The sequence below is a fragment of the Canis aureus genome, chromosome 11 (assembly GCF_053574225.1).
Source record: "Canis aureus isolate CA01 chromosome 11, VMU_Caureus_v.1.0, whole genome shotgun sequence".
NCBI lineage: Eukaryota > Metazoa > Chordata > Mammalia > Carnivora > Canidae > Canis > Canis aureus.
The window spans coordinates 26,666,759-26,683,905 of record NC_135621.1 but is presented as its reverse complement, the minus strand read 5'-3'; the positions used below and the strand labels follow the sequence as shown (position 1 = coordinate 26,683,905).

At 49.6% G+C, this 17,147-nt stretch overlaps 2 protein-coding genes across 5 annotated transcripts in view; one reads left to right on the top strand and one right to left on the bottom strand.

Annotated features, from left to right (window-relative positions):
* The window catches only part of RANGAP1 (Ran GTPase activating protein 1), a 32,213-nt gene extending 26,471 nt beyond the window's left edge, over positions 1-5,742 (bottom strand). The window contains exons 1-2 of one of the 4 annotated variants that reach the window (XM_077914366.1): positions 5,499-5,742; positions 1,720-1,869 (exon numbers count right to left, since the gene is read on the bottom strand). In XM_077914366.1, the coding sequence (XP_077770492.1) occupies positions 1,720-1,831 (112 nt within the window). In that variant the 5' untranslated portion in view covers positions 1,832-1,869; positions 5,499-5,742. Of the gene's footprint in view, positions 1-1,719; positions 1,870-2,250; positions 2,462-4,868; positions 4,893-5,498 lie in introns of those variants that run through there. The other 3 variants (XM_077914368.1, XM_077914367.1, XM_077914365.1) reach the window with 3 other exon arrangements.
* Positions 5,743-14,739: 8,997 nt separating this feature from the next.
* The window catches only part of ZC3H7B (zinc finger CCCH-type containing 7B), a 62,716-nt gene continuing 60,308 nt past the window's right edge, over positions 14,740-17,147 (top strand). The window contains exon 1 of the mRNA XM_077914358.1: positions 14,740-15,029. The gene's annotated coding sequence lies outside the window, so the exon portion shown is untranslated. The remainder of the gene's footprint in view (positions 15,030-17,147) is intronic.

Here is a 17,147-nt window from a genome sequence, read left to right as displayed (position 1 = left end):
CTTCCTACTCCATCTTAGGAGGTCCTCAGAGGCCGGGGCTATAAGCTGGGCATCCCTGGTGACCAAGAAAATGGAGGCAACATGTCCAGCCTGAGCTGGTTAATTAGTGATCTGCATAGATTTTAAAGCTAGACAAGCTTGAGCTCTAATCCTAGCTCCATTACCTGTATCTGTGCCCTTAGGCAAGTCCTATTATTTCCCAGGGCTTCACTTTTCCAATCTACAAAATGGGGATGAGACCTACCTCAAGGACTTTTGTGAGGATAAACTTCCTTAAGTCAGGCACTTAAAGAATGCCTGACTCAGCATTCAGGGAATAGAATTTAATAGCAAATTCAGGGGATCCCTGGGTGGCTGAGCGGTTTAGCACCTGCCTTTGGCCCAGGGCATGATCCTGGAATCCCAGGATCGAGTCCCATCAAGCATCGAGCTCCTTGCATGGAGCCTGCTTCTCCCTCTACCTGTGTCTCTGCCTCTCCCTCTCCCTCTGTCTCTCGTGAATAAATAAAATCTTAAAAAAAGGGGGATCCCTGGGTGGCTCAGCGGTTTAACGCCTGCCTTTGGCCCGGGGCGCGATCCTGGGGCCCTGGGATCAAGTCCCACATCGGCTCCCGGCATAGAGCCTGCTTCTCCCTCCTCCTGTGTCTCTGCCTCTCTCCCTCTCTCTCTCTCTCTCTCTCTCTCATGAATACATAATATTTTTTTTTAAATCTTAAAAAAAAAAAAAGCAAATTCATCTTTACTGAACTGAGCTGTCTACTGACAAACACAAGAATAGGGACTTAGCTGGACCTCTGTTAAAATCCCAGCTCTGCTACTTACCAGCTAGATGACCTTGGACAAGTTAGGTCTTCCAAATCTCTTCTCCTTATTTATAAAATGGTAACATTTCTACATCCCCCCCTCAGGGATGACGTGTGATCGGAAGTGATAACAGCACAGGGAGGGACTCTGTAAATGTTAAGGCCCTTCAGAGACATCAGGAATGTGCACTGCCATGCTCCTGACAACCTGAGAACTCCAGTTTCTGAGGCAGGGCAGGGGAGCAAGCTTGCCTGCAATCCATGACAACCGGGCAAGTCCATACCAGTTTCCCTGGTTGGGCCAGAACCTCAAGAGTCCTTGCAAGTGCTGGCGTAGGTGCCTTCACTTCCAAACGTCAGGGGATTCAGGGTTGACCAGTGTTAGCCATGCTTTGGCCAGGGATGAACAGACAAGGCCTGCATTCTGCTTCCTAATTCCCTACAGTCCTGGTTCCTAGGACAAGAACATCCCTCCCTCTTCCAGGGGCATTCAGTTGCACGGACCAGACCTCCCAAGAGGGCCTTACCTCTGGGAAAGCCAACCAGTATTCCCAAAACCAGTCTGGGATCATAGTGGTAAAGGTGGGAAGTAAGAAGTCAGGGACTATACCCTGACACTGCTGTTGTGATCCTTTGTTGTTTACTATCTCCTCCCACTAAGACATAAAGTGGCCCTTTCCACCAGCCAACCTAAGCTGTCACCAGCAAGGATGGCCTCCAAAAACATGATGACTAGCAGGGAAGCCTATATATGTCCTTGTGGGCACATCTTTGAGCCTCACTCTAAAAGGGACCCAAAACTATCTCACAGAGCTACTAGGTAACAAACAACGTGATAATGTAGCTAAACAAGCTGGAACAAGAGTCATTGGCACACACTCTTTCCTCCCCTGGGCCAACCCAAGCAGGAACTCACCATCTTCCGCAGTGTTGAGTTTGAGGCTCTTGCCCTTGAAACTCAGCTGACCCCCAGCCACCTGGGTTTTGGCAAGTGTCTCTGCTAGCTTGGCAATGTCTTCAGAGGCCATGCTGGCCACGTTGCTGGGCTCCCCCGGAAATCTGCAAACTGAGCAGGATGAAGTTTCATTAAGAGACAGGAGTCTCCTGGGGCCCCCTGGTTGGGGAGGGCCGGGTAGGACATCAGCTCTTTCAGGGGCTTAACACCCCCTCCTCCATGGAGACTCCAACAGCTAAACTACTGGGAGAAATGAAAACACTATTAGGTAAGGAACAATTCTAGAAAGGTGGAGAAAGTGGCAAGAGTAGTAAAATCATGTTTTAGCCCCTGAAGGATTACTAGCTTATTTTAACTCCTCGCCTGCCCCAATGGCCCCAGCTGGAACACCAAGCACAGCCATCTGAGCTGCCCATCTTCTGGGCTCCCAGTGAATGGTAGTTGGGCCCAGACCAACAGCTGCAATGCAAAGAGCCTACTCCAGGCACACACCTGCCTGATCATCCTGGCTGCTCTCTGTTTGAGGGTCCCATTCCTCAAACAGGACTAGGATGGCTAAGGGATCCAGGTTATCCATCCCGCGAAATGCCCCACCACCCACGCTGGCATGTCTCTGGGGATGGGGCACAGGTGTCAGCCCACTGCCCGTCTGGTTTCAACCTTAGCCAGAAGACTGGGCAATCCATGGTGGCCAAACCTCAGGGGTTCCTAGGAGACCAGAGGTCTCTACATCACAACAGCCACCATCACAATAGACCAAGGGCAGAGCTTCTGAAGAAAGGAGCTTCTGGCCTGGAAGAACTCGGCAGATTGGCAGAAAAGACCACTCCATTTCCCTAAAGAGGAAATGGCAGGTCATCAGGGGAGACCAAGGATGATGGATATGGAAGACAGAACGAGGAAGGGCCCACAAAAACTCCTTACCCAGAACATGTCCTTCCCCAATCTATTCGTCCTCAAGATACAACTGTGATGGCTCCCCAATCCTCCAACTCCCCCCAGGCTTCCTCTGGGCTCCTATAGCCAGCCTCCCACCTCCTTCTCCTTATCTTAACCCTGATCACCCTGGCTTGCCAATTTTTACAAATATGTATGAATTATTCTCCTAGATAAGAAGGCACCACTCATTCATTCAATAAATATTTATTGGGTATTACTACGTTCTGGACGTTGCTCTAGATACCAGAACCAAGCAGTGAATGAAGCAAAAATACTGCCCTCTCTCTTTTTTATAAGATTTTATTTTTATTGGGATCCCTGGGTGGCGCAGCGGTTTAGCGCCTGCCTTTGGCCCAGGGCGCGATCCTGGAGACCCGGGATCGAATCCCACGTCGGGCTCCTCGTGCATGGAGCCTGCTTCTCCCTCTGCCTGTGTCTCTGCCTCTCTCTCTCTCACTGTGTGCCTATCATAAATAAATAAAAAAAAAAAATTTAAAAAAAAAAAAAAAAAAAAGATTTTATTTTTATTTATTTATTTTTTAAGATTTTATTTTTTTAAGTAATCTCTATGCCCAACATGGGTCACAAACCCACAACTCTGAGATCGAGTCACATGTTCTACCAAATGAGCTAGCTGGGCACCTCTTAAAACATGTGTTCTAAATAAGACATGTGGAATCTTATTTGTGTAAGTGATAAGAAAAACAAACAGAGAAGGGGGTAAGGAGTTTTAAGGGGGTTGCGATTTATTTATTTATTTATAAAGATTTTATTTATTCATGAGAGACATAGAAAGAGAGGCAGAGACGTAGGCAGAGGGAGAAGCAGGCTCCCTGTGGGAAGCCTGATGTGGGACTCGATCCCAGGACGTTGGGATCCTGGCATCACGCCCTGAGCCAAAGGCAGACGCTCAACCACTGAGCCACTCAGGTGCCCCGAGGGGGTTGCGATTTAAAACAGATTGGTCCAAAAATAAATAAATAAATAAAAATAAAAATAAAAATAAAACAGATTGGTTAGAGGGGCACCTGATGGCTCAGTTGGTTAAGTGTTCAACTATTGATCTCAGCTCTGGACTTGATATCAGGGTCATAAGTTCAAGCCCCATGCTGGGCTCCAGGATGGGCATAGTACCTAGGTTAAAAACAAACAAACAGGGCAGCCAGGGTGGCTCAGGGGGTTTAGCACTGCCTTCAGCCCAGGGCATGATCCTGGGGTCCCAGGATCAAGTCCCACATTGGGCTCCCTGCATGGAGCCTGTTTCTCCCTTTGCCTTGTCTCTGCCTCTCTCTCTCTCTCTGTCTCTCATGAATAAATAAAATCTTTAAAAAACAAACAAACAAAAAGACCCACAATAACAACAAACCAGAATGGTTAGGAAGATATTAGGAAAAAGACTTGGAGGTCATCAAGGATTGAGCCAGGCAGATATCTGGGGGAAGAGCATTCCTGCAAACAGAATAGCTAAAGCAAAGGCTTTCATGGGGGGAAGGAGAGATCCGAGGAACTCCAAGGAGACCAGTGGGGCTGGAGTGCAGAAGAGGAAAGGAGAAAAAAAGCAAGAAATGAGAAAAGAGAATCAGCAAGAGGGATCCCTGGGTGGCGCAGCGGTTTGGTGCCTGCCTTTGGCCCGGGGCACGATCCTGGAGACCCGGGATCGAATCCCACATCGGGCTTCCGGTGCGTGGAGCCTGCTTCTCCCTCTGCCTATGTCTCTGCCTCTCTCTCTCTGTGACTATCATAAATAAATAAAAATTAAAAAAAAAAAAAAAAACTTTAAAAAAAAAAAAAAAAAAAAGAGAGAGAATCAGCAAGAGGCCCAAGTCGCAAAGGCCATTTAAAGAATGCAGCTTTTACTGAGTGAAAAGGAGAGCCACTGGTGGGTTTCTAGCAGAGAAGACCAGACTCTGACAGATGTTTTGACAGCAACTTAGGGCCTGACATCTAGAAGGTGCCCCAAGAATGAAGAGATGAAGCTGGGGGGGGGGGGGGGGGAACCCTAGCCTGAAACCCGGCCACCACTTGCAATTCTGGGAATGGGACAATTTTCGGCAAAAAAAAAAAAAAAAAAAAAAAAAATTGGTGGTGGGGCTCCCAGACACGTTCCTACTGGAACACACAACTCCTCTGCTGGAAAGGGGCCTATTCCTCAGTCCACTACACGCACGCACCATCCACTTTAAAGACTAGGAGGCCAAAGCACAGAGAGTACTTGAGCTGTCCAAGGTCTGCACAGGGTCAGCCGCAGAGCAAAGACAGGCAGGCGATACGCCAACGGCGCTTTCCTTTCCCGGCACCAAAGCCGCAGATTTTCTCTGGTGCACATCTCTCGCTCGTGCGAAGCGTCCGCAGCGACTCAGGCCGATCCCGCGGCCACGGCGGCAGCCCGGGCCCTCGGCGGGCGTGGGGCCACTGGGAAGCGGCGGCAGCGGAGCGGCGCGCGACGCGGGCCGCAAATGACAGGCGGGAGGCGCGGGAGCCCCATCCGGGAGCCCGGGAGGCCGCGCACCGCCCCCAGTTGTCACCGACGCCAAGGAGGGACGCCAGTGCCGGCAGCTGCGCCAGACGCCCTCGCCAAGCCTCAGTTTCCCCATCTGGAAAAGGGGCCTGCGCCCCCCAGCACCTCCGCTCTCAGCCCCTCCGCGCTCAGCCGCAAGAGCGCAGGGAGAGAAGGCCCAGAAGACACCCCCCCGAAGGCGCTCAGGGGCGCCACACCTTCCCCGCCCAGCTGCAGGGCCGCGCCGCCCCCCGCCCCCCTCCCAGGCAGGTGACGGGGAAAGGAAGCGGACCCCGACCCTCACCGTAAACAGGCGGCGCCGCCGCGTGAGGAAACCTAAGCGCGCGCGTCCGCCCGGCAGGGGCGGGGACTGATTTAGGGTCCGGGTCAGGTCAGGTCGGGGTCGCCGCCTCCGAGCCCAGAGGTCCCGGTACGCGGCGTGCTCTTCCTTCAGCTCTGCCGGCAGTTCTCGCCACTCCCGTCTCCGACACCACCTGCTCCCCGCACGGTGGCGGATGATGGCGGAGGAGGAGGATTTTGAAAGCCGGCAGTTTCTTTCCTTCGATTTGATTTGTTCGAGGCCCAGGCCGGGTTCCCCTTCCCTCGCACGCGCGGCCTATCGGGTATGGTAGTCCAGTTCTTCTGTGCAGGCCGCGGCGGCCGCGGCAGGGGCGCGCCCGCGAACTACCAGTCCCGTGATGCACCGCATCCCAGCGCGCCTCCGCCGGCTCCCTCTGTGCCCTCCCTTTTCAGCTTCTGGCTCTTTCTCCAGGAGGCCACAGGGCGGCGTGTAGCCCCGAGAGCCCAGAGACTACAATTCCCGTGATGCCCTGCGGTCCAGCCGACTCAGCCCTTCCGGAAAGGTTCACATTCACTAACTTTATTGACAAACCCCCCCCATCCTCCGAAGGCGAGCGGCTGGATTTGTTCAGCGACAAATAGGTATCCATTTCCTCAAAGGAGAGCCTCGTCTTTTTTCCTCCCATGAAATTGAGAGGTCATTGGAAGTCTTTCACATAAGGAGCCGCAAGTTATTTGATAATTAAAAAGGGGAAATAGTTACGCTATGATAGAGAAGCTGAGACACCATCTTAACCGAATCGTCCACGTTAACATCAGTGGCACGACAAACCGACGTCCATTGCACACCTGCTGATGTGATGCACTGAGAAGGACACAGCGTCACCATGCAGCCAGTGCGTAAAATTAATCTAAACCTGAAGAAGCATCAGCCAAGCCCAAACTGAGTTACAGTTTCTTTGCTACAGAATAACTGATCTGTACCCTTGCAAAAATGTCTGTCATGAAAGACAAAGAAAATCTGAAGAACTGTTGCAGACTAAAGGAAACTGAAAAGACATGACAACTAAATGCAATCAATGCTTGTACGTTGGATCCTGGGCTGCGGAGTATATTACTATAAAGGGCAATATTGAGACAATTAGCAAAACTTGCTGCATCTTAGCTGATAGTATTGTATCAATGTTAAATTTGTTGATTTGTATTATTGTGCTGGGTTATGTAAGAGACTGCCCTTATTCTTGAGAACGTATGCTGAAGTAATAGCGGTGTGATATCAGCAACGGACTTGCCACTGGCTCAAAAAATGTATATATACATGGAGAGAGAGTGCAAATGTGTCCAGATGTTCAAAATAAGTGAATCTGGGTGAGGGGTAGATGGGAGTTCTTTGAACACTTTTGCCATTTTCTTGTAGGTTTGAATTTTTTAGGTATCAGAACACAAATAACTTTTCTTTTTTTTCTTTTCGCAAAGAACATTTTATCCATTATATAAATAACATGTGTTTGCTATAAATACTTCAACCAACATAGAACAGGATAAAGAGAAAAGTAAACATTACCCCAGAAACTCTAGCACTCAGAGATAATCACCATCAACATATGCAGCCTTCTCCAAAGTCACCTCTCACAACTTGGCCCACGCATATGCTTTTGCTTTACCTGCAATTGAAAGTTAAATAGATTATGTGCCAGATCTTTTCACACACAGTTAATTCAATCTTTACAACCACAAAGAAAGCAGACACCATTGCCACCCCTTTCAGCACAGAGATGAGAAAACAAGCTCCATACCCTGGTTCACGCCACTACTGAGATGTGGGCCCACTTTTCACCCTCCCTGTCGTCCTCTACCTACAAGGCCCATGTCAAATGCCACCTCCTCCGGGAGGCTTTTCTACATCACTCTGTCCAGAATGAGTCATCTTGCTCTGGGCCCCAAAGCACGCTGCAAGCCCTCACAGCAGTCGATGTGCAGCTCTGAGGGCTTTTTCACACCATTAATAGTATCATTGGCAGTGTCCTTATCCACCTGGGAGAGCCTTGGGGCAGCTATCATACCCATCTTGGCAGCATCTTTTCCCGGATTCACCTGTCATAGCTGCTTTACGTTTCCTCATTTGAACTGGATTCCGATCAGGGTCACTGGATGTTTGCTTAAAATGAGTCATCATCTGAGAAGGCTAAGATGCTCCCAATTAGGCCTGATGCTATTTCTGTGCTGATTACCACTCGGACTGATCAAATCAGTCTGGATTTTCCCTGGGGTGATCCCCAGCCTCCTTTGTCCAGTTTTACTTCCTAAGGCCTCCCTTGGCCCTCTGACAAAGACCTCCCAAAGGGAAGAGGAGGGCAGATGGTAGAACATATATTTTTTAAAGGTTTTATTTATTTATTCATGAGAGACAGAGAGGCAGAAACACAGGCAGAGGGAGAAGCAAGCTCCCGCGGGGAGACTGATGCGGGACTCAATCTCAAGACCCAGGATCGGGCAGCCCTGGTGGCGCAGCGGTTTGGTCCTGCCTGCAGCCTGGGGTGTGATCCTGGAGACCCGGGATCGAGTCCCACGTTGGGCTCCCTGCGTGGAGCCTGCTTCTCCCTCTGCCTGTGTCTCTGCCTCTCTCTCTCTCCCTGTGTCTCTCATGAATAAATAAATAAAATCTTAAAAAAAAAAAAAAAAAAGACCCAGGATCATGACCTGAGCCAAAGGCAGACGCTCAACCGCTGAGCCACCCAGGTGCCCCTAATCAGTAAAACATCTTAAGTGATCTCCCCATCCTCGCCAAGCCAATAATCTAAGGTTTTCAGGACTAGAAGGGAATTCTTAGCAGAAACAACAATGGCCTTCAGAGTCTGCCTGGCTGGCTCAGTCCATAGAACATGCAAGCCTTGATCTCAGGGTCATGTGCTCAAGCTCCATGCTGGGTGTGGAGTCTACTTAGAATTAAAAAAAAAAAAAAGGGAATTTAAAGTAAGACTCTTGACCTCGATCTAATTTAAAAAGAAAGAAAAAGAAACAGTGGCCTTCAAGGGCCAGAGAGGTATTAGGAGGTAATGGGAGCCTGGTGGAGCTTGTGGAGAACCAGAGTAGATGTTCTGCTCTAATGTGTTCACATCCAAAGCTCAAAATCACCAGACCAGCCAGACATCACTGCTTAGCAATCCAGATTCTGTTTGTTACTCCTGAATCTAGATTCTACCTCAAACCACTTTAAAATGGGAAGACTGAGGGATCCCTGGGTGGCTCAGCGGTTTAGCGCCTGCCTTTGGCCCAGGGTGCGATCCTGGAGTCTCGGGATCAAGTCCCATGTCAGGCTCCTGGCATGGAGCCTGCTTCTCCCTCCTCCTGTGTCTCTGCCTCTCTCTCTCTCTCTCTCTCTCTCTCTCTCTGTCTATCATAAACAAATAAATAAATCTTAAAAAATAAATAAAATGGGAAGACTGAGGTTTAAAAAGATGAAGAAGATTCCCCAAGGGTACACAGTGAGTCAGAGTTGTCCCGAGACATCAGTGTTTCCAAGCAACACATGTGTATCATCTCTCCTCTTTCTCCAGCTCTCTCTCCCTTCAACGTTATCACCTGAGGGCTAGTTTGTTTGCCAAGAGCAGTAAATGGAATCATAGCCTTTGACAGATAGATAGAGCCATTTCACACCACCCCTTTCTTCTTTTCAACAGGCAAAGGATTGAGGACCAAAGAGGTTAAAAACTTGCCCAAATTACACAGTAATTTAGACAAGAGATTGCAGATTTTTTTTTAAGTAAGCTCTGTGCCCAACATGGGGCTTGAACTCACAACCCTGTAATCAAGAGTTGCATGCTCTATCAACTGAGTCAGCTAGGTACCCCCAAGATAAGAGACAGCAGAAGCCAGATCCCTGGGGTCCTTTTCAATAGACATGCAAAACAAGTCATTTTGTGAATATGAGGTGGGTATAAGGGGAAAAAGGAATGTTTTAGACCTTTCTGTCTTTGTTATGCAGCTTTTCTTTCCTCTTTTTTAAAAGAATGTTTTGGAGAAAAAAAGCAGGCTGCCTCTGATTCGTTTGGTTTACTTTGACTGAGTGTTTTAAATTCCATTGTGGTGCCTGAAAACAAACTTAATTGCTAATTGTAAGTGGAATAAATAACAATATTTATACTGGTTTCCTGAAGAGCTACCAAGGCTGCAGACTTGCCATTTAGTGAGATCAAAAACAAATGCCTGAATTATGCCAGACATGTGAGGAATGTGGAGAGAAATTCTCAAGATCCAGCTGGGTACGGGTGCTTGCCTAGGGCCCCTAGAGAAAGGTGGTGGGCTTGGCTCACCAGTATTGCAAGGGAGCCTGTCCCCTCACCCCCAAGGGTCACCACCTCTGGTGGGAAGGGGTTGCTACATTATCTGTTAAAGACCACTCAAACCACATTCCCCCTAGGTTCAAGCCCAGGGCTCCCCATCAGAATACATGACCTTTTCAAACTTTGATAAATAACAGTAAAGATAATTCATTCCCCCCACAAATAGTAATCGAGTATCCACCATGTACAAGGCACTGTTCTGGCTCTGGGAATCCAAGGTGAGTGAGACATAAAAGGATGTTGTCTGTGGAGGAGCTTAAATTAGGATCTAACGTTTCTGGAGAGTTTCCTGACACCAAATGCTGTTGGTAGATTATTTTTTCTTTTAAAAATTATCGTGGGGGATCCCTGGGTGGCTCAGCGGTTGAGCGTCTGCCTTTGGCTCAGGTCATGATCTCAGGGTCCTGGGGTGGAGCCCCACATTGGGCTCCCTGCTCTGCAGGAGTCTGCTTCTCCTTCTCCCTCTCCCCCTCCTCCTGTTCAAGCTCTCTCCCTCTAATACATAAAGTCTTTTTTTTTTTTTTTTTAATTATTTTGTTCCTTGAGATGCCTCGGTGGTGTAGTAAGTTAAGTGACTGTTGGTTTCAGCTCAGGTTGTGATCTCAGGGTCCTGGGATCGAGCCCCCACCTCAGGCTCCATACCCAGCATGGAGTCAGCTTCAGATTCTCTCTCCCCTCTTCCTGTGCCCCTGCCTGTGCTCTCTCCTCTCTCAAATAAACAAATACATCTTTAAAAAAAATAAAATAAAAAATCTTTTGGTTCAAAATGGAAATAATTTTCTAAATAAATACGGACACAAAAAATTTAAAAATAGTATAAATGCAAAAGACCATTAAGAATAAAGTTAAGGGGGGATCCCTGGGTAGCGCAGCGGTTTGGCGCCTGCCTTTGGCCCAGGGCGCGATCCTGGAGACCCGGGATCTAATCCCACATCGGGCTCCCGGTGCCTGGAGCCTGCTTCTCCCTCTGCCTATGTCTCTGCCTCTCTCTCTCTCTGTGTGACTATCATAAATAAATAAAAATTAAAAAAAAAAAAAGAATAAAGTTAAGGGGAAAAAAAAGAATAAAGTTAAGGGGTGCCAGACTGGCTCAGTTGGTGGAGTATGTGACTCTTTTTTTTTTTTTAACTTTTTTAAAAATTTTTTATTTAAAAAATTTTTTTTGTTTATTTGTGATAGTCACACACACACACACACACAGAGAGAGGCAGAGGGAGAAGCAGGCTCCATGCACCGGGAGCCCAATGTGGGACTCGATCCCGGGTCTCCAGGATCGTGCCCCAGGCCAAAGGCAGGTACTAAACCGCTGTGCCACCCAGGGATCCCCAGAGTATGTGACTCTTGATCTCAGAGTTGTGAGTTCGAGCCCCACATTGGGCCTAGAGTTTATTTAAAAAAAAAAAAAAAAGAATAAATTAAAAATTCCCTGTTTTGTTTTGAAAAAAATTTTTATGCGATTGATGGGTGGATGGATGGATGAATGAGTAGGTGATCAAGCAACATAGCAAAGTGTTAATGTTTGTATCATAATCTAGTGCATGTGAGTATTCACTGCTTTCAGCTTTCTGTATCTTGGCCATTTTCATAATAACACGTTGGGGACAACGTGACCATGTTTTATTGCCTGGTTTCCTCCCTTCCCCCCTGTATATGCTAGGCTGGGGGCTAGCCTATCTCAGCCTCTAGGTTCATGAGTCCTCTCCACTTTTCTCTTTTTAAGTCACTCTCACCTTTGAGAATCTGAATTCTCTGGACTAGTTCCCAGAAGAATGTATTATTTATTTTTAGTTAATCACACAGTTATCAATGTTTTGAACGCAAGGACTCATTTAATCCTCATGACCGGTGGGAACCCAGTGGGGAAAGTGCTCTTTATATCACTGACCTAAGCTTTAAGTTATGCATCACATCTTCAGGGCCTTTCCCTAAACCCCAAATTAAGATCCCTTGCTGGAGGGCTGGGACCTGGGACTATGCGGGAGCTGTGGGGCCCCAGGGTTTCTCTGCATGGGGCCTTGCAATGAACATTTGTTGTGACTGAATGAACATTGCACATGCTTGCAGGAAAGGCTGCCATACATGCATAGACTCTCCACCAGGAGATAATGAGGCATCTCTGAGGGCCAGACCACAACAGGTGTGAGCTCGGTAGAGGAGGTGCTCCTTGGAGAAGGGATAACTAAACACCATAACTGTTAGTTCCTCAGAGGTGAGAACATGAGTGTCTGATTCCCATTCTCCAGCAACCCTCTTACGTGACTGGTCCTCAGGGGTGATCAGGGATGCATTCAAACTTAAGATGTCCCCATAAAAAAAAAAAAAAAAGATGTCCACATCATGGGGCAGTGGTGGCAGCTTTATAGGTAGACAAGCCTGGGTCTGAATTCTGTCTCTGCCTCTTTCTTAGCTGTGTAACTTTGACCAAATCACTTAACTGCTTTGTGTCTGTTTTTTCACCCAAAACTGGTCAAAATAATCCCTACCTTATAGGATTTTTAGAGGGAAAGGGATAAGAGAATCAACATATACAAAGTACTTGGTCCATAATAATTACGAGTTGGTGGTTGGGGACTCTTGGGTGACTCAGTAGTTGAGCAACTGCCTTTGGCTCAGGTCGTGACCCTGGGGTCATGGGACTGAGTCCCACATCAGGCTCCCCGCAGGGAGCCTGCTTCTCCCTCTGCCTGTGTCTGCCTCTCTCTGTGTGTCTCTCTTGAATAAATAAATAAAATATTTTTTAAAAAGAGAAAGTGGCTGTTATTTCTAATTAGGCTTTAATATGCGGACATAGAACATTTGCTGCCCAATGACATTTGCTTTCCCAGAAAACAATCTACTAGCACCAGCCTCAAGGATTTTCTCTCAAAAGCACTGCCACATAGGTCTGACATCTTGTAAAGTCCCATTTACCATCTCAGGCAGCATTGACACTTTACCTGGTTGATGTCAAATCAAAGTGGAGAGCTGATGTCCAGCTGAATCCTCTTTAAATGATGGGCAGTCTTCTAAGGATATGTGCTATTTAAAAAAAATTTTAATTATTTATTTATGATAGTCACAGAGGGGGGGGGGCAGACAGAGAAGCAGACTCCATGTACTGGGAGCCCGACGTGGGATTCAATCCCGGGTCTCCAGGATTGCACCCTGGGCCAAAGGCAGGCACTAAACCGCTGTGCCACCCAGGGATCCCAGATATGTGCTATTTTACTGGCAGCTTGGGATGGTGGAATCACATCATTTACCAGCTAGTTCATTTTGAGCAAGTTGTGGGGATCCAACTGGCCTCAGCATCCTCCTCTGTAACATGTGAGTGATAGTAACAGTGGTGCCTAAATCTGATCTATTGTCAAGAGTGTCTGACTGTAAATTGTACAGGGAGTATGTATATTAGGTATTCTTATCCTTATTTTACAAATGTGGAAATTGATACTGTGATTGTCCATGATCACCCAGCTAGCAAGAGGCGGGAGCTGGGACTCCAACCCACCCTGGTTTTCCTTATGCCACCATACCACCCCGCCTCCCTAAATTACCAGGCTCTGCCTGTAGCTGCCTTTAACCCATGATCTTGGGTCTATCCCAGGTGACCAAGGGATTGAATTCCCACAAAATATCAGAACCCCCAAGAAGTGCTTGTCAGATATGCTGAATTAGAGTCTCTTGACAGCAGGGAATTAGAAACCTTTTTTTATTTTATTTTATTTTATTTCATTTTATTTTTCATTTCATTTTATTTTTTTAAAGATTTTATTTATTTATTCATAGAGACAGAGAGGCAGAGACACAGGCAGAGGGAGAAGCAGGCATCATACAGAGAGTTTGACATGGGACTCGATCCTGGGTCTCCAGGATCACGCCCTGGTCTGCAGGCTGCGCTAAACTGCTGCGCCACCGGGGCTGCCCTCATTTTATTTTATTAAAAGATTTTATTTATTTATTAGAGACACACAGAGAGAAAGAGATTGAAAGAGAGAGAGGCAGAGACACAGGCAGAGGGAGAAGCAGGCTCCATGCAGGGAGCCCAATGTGGGACTCGATGCCAGGTCTCCAGGATCATACCCCAGGCCGAAGGTGGCACCAAACTGCTGGGCCATCAGGGCTGTCCGGTGTGTTTAAATGTTAAAAATTTGTCCCATCGATTTATCCCCAGCTCCTAAGATGTGTCTGACACGAGCATTTGGGGAAGAGATAACATTTATAAAGTCTGCCGGCTGACAGCTGATCCTCCATAAATTAAATACACACATATGTATGTGTATAAACATACATACACATGCACACACGTAGGTATGTATATATATATAAGCGCATGTGTATGTATGTACAAAACTAAGAGAGGGAAAGAAGGAAATTTGAGAGAATTCTCACAGGATGTGGGAGTCTTCTGGACTCAACGGAGCAGGTAGTGGTAGCATGCACAACACTGTATTTGGAGTAAGAAGCTCTGGATTCAAATCCCCACTGGTCCTGAGCAGCTCTGAGGCAGCGTCAGGGGTTCCATACAGCCAGTCTCTCTGGTTAATGTCCCTTTCCCTACTGGGTCTCCTCTGTTAGCCCCAGAATCCTTTCTGGAAAGATCTCAAACATAAAACAGCAGCCGATGGAAGGTCTGATTCTCCTCTGGGCCCCCGGCCCTCATCCGTGAAGAGGGTTTGGGGAAACCTTCAGGGAAAGCACCTGGCGACGCGGGGGCTTTTTCCGCCGACGGGGTAGGGCCGAGGCGCGGAGTCTGACCAGCATCCGCCCTGAAATACAGACTTGCCCAGGGGGGGAAAAAAAAAAAAAAAGCCCTAAGAGGGGAGGCCAGGTTTAAAGAAAATAAAGGTGGCTTCCAGGCATGAGCTCGGCACGGGGCAGGGGGACTTCCCCGCCCCCAGGTGCGCCGCCCACCCCGGGCGCGAGGCGAGGGCAGCCGCGCTCTAGGACCGGGGAGGAAGAGCTGCGGGAGACGGTGCCTCCAGCGGGTGCTGCCGCGAGCGGCCGGCCGACGGCTGGAAATGAAAGTACAGCGCTCCGGAGCCACATGGACGGAGCTGCCGGGGCGGCGGCGCCGGGAGCAGGATGCGGCCGCCCGTAATTAAATAGCATTTACTCTTATTATTACTAATAATAATAACGTAATCATACCTCTAGTCATAGCATACCATTTATCGGGCTCGGCGCAGGCCCGCGGGGAGCGCAGCCCGGCCGAGGTGAGTGCTGCGCGCGGCCCGAGCCCCGCGGGGCAGAGGCCGGGGCCCGAGCGCGTCCCGGCGGCCGGCGCGGGAGGGCTCGGGGGCGCCCGGGGGCCGCGCCGGGCCGGGGGAGGCGCGGGGGGCCCGGCCGGGCCGGAGCTGCGCGGGGCCCCCCGTAAAGTGCATTTTGCAGAAATAAAGAGCCGCCAAAGCCTCATTTCCTCCTTTTTGGGGCTCCCCCCTCCGCGTCCCCGTGCCCTGCCCCGAAGTTTCAAAGTTGCGCGGCCGGGGGCACCTGCCGCGGGCTGCTTCGGCCGCCCCTGCGGCACCGGCGGGGGGTGCCTTGCAATTTTCCCCCGTTGGGGGGGGGCTCCCGCCTCGCCGTCCGGAGCTGTGGGGCGCGCGGATGCTTTGCCGGCTCCCGCGAAGGGGGTCCGGGGGGCCGGCGGGGGCGTCCCTGGCCGCGCGCCCCTGCCTTTTGTGTGCGTCCTGGCCCCGCAGCGCCGCGAGTTGGAGCGACCGCAGCACGGGCCGAGGACCGCGGCCGCCGACCGGTCGCCTCCGCCGGCTGCGGCGGCCACGCGAGCCCGGGGATCCGGGGCCTGCGGCCGGGCCGGGGGGGGAGGGGTCGGCAGGAAAGGGGGGCGCGGTCTGGGCAGGGGGGCATTTCCGCTCGCGAGATCCACCCCCGGGCTCGGAGGCCTGAGCGGGGCGGGTCTCTGGGCCGGGAGCGCGCGGGGACCGCGGGGGGTGGGGTGGGGGGCGCCCCCGGGAGATGGGCGCCCTAGGGTCACCGACCCCGGCCTCGGACCCTCCTCCCGCCCTTGGCGGGCCTCAGGAGCCCTGTCTCCTGGGCCAGCTCCCTCCTATCCCTTTTAAAATCGGATGTTTATAATAACATGCCTAGTTTGGGGGGGGGGGGGTCTTTCAACAGAGACAAAGCAGTTTTCCCAGGAGGAAAAAAAAGAAACAAAAACAAAACGGAGAAACGTTCAGTCTGCCCCTGATGGCTGTGGTGCCAGCATGGCATCAATGGGGAAGAGTAGGGTCTGGGGCCAGGAAAGAGTGCTGGCGAGTCTGGGGCTGGAGAGGGGGGCTGGGCCTGGACTGGGGGACTGGGGACCCACAGCATCTTTGTGGGGGATTTCACTTCTCTGGGGCTGCTCGCAGAGACTTTGGCGCCTGGGTTCCAGACCTTGAACCCCAACTTCTTACAATTTTCCTGGGCATCCTGCAATTCATCCAGTCCCATGAAAATAGCAGAATGCAGATCCTTAGATTTTCACACAAATGGGATAATTATAGTACATTTAGCAACTGTCAGACCCAAGATTCCAGCGGAATCTTTACTTCTACTACCAAGACTACTACTGCCCCTCTCCCCACATACAGTCCTACCCACCAAAGTCTCCATTCCTCATTTTGACTTCCTATAGAAATTGGACTGTGAGGTAGGAATGATACCTGGCCAAAACACTAAGGAGCAATTTTGAGGCATGGAATGCCTTGAGCTGAGAAGGAGAAACCTGTGTTGAGGAAGGATGAGGTCTGAGGATGGGAGAGAGATTTTGTGGTCGCTGAGCTGGCACGAGGGTTGTGTTCCACGGATGCTGTGAATCCTAGGCTGTGGGCTTTTTGTTTGGGATAGACAATTAAGAATGCAGGTGTGGGTGGATTTTTTGGGGCTAAGGAGCTCTGTGAGATGAGCCAGTCTCTAGGAATAAGAAAGTTAAGACGTCGATAGGTTTGGATTCTGAGAATCTGAAAATAATAATCCCTTAAATAGAACTTTTTAGTTTATAACAAAAGGGCTTTCGCATATGCTGGCTCATCTGTCCTCCATAGCAACCATGTCAGGTAGACATTATTCAATCCTCATTTTCCAGATGAGAGACCTGAGGCTTCTAGAATCGAATGTCTCCCTGGAAAGTCACATAGCAGAGCTAGGATTCCCACTTAGTTTTTCTGACTCCAAATCTTCAGTCATCCCCAGAGTCCGCGGCCACTTTAGCAAGTTAGTTTTCAAATGCCCCCTGTGGGGCATAGTGAGATGCTGTGGGGCGGGCTTGGGGTTGAGTTTATTACTTAGAGTCTGGCTGGAAAGAGAAAGTCACTTTTGGTAGAACCCATGAGAGG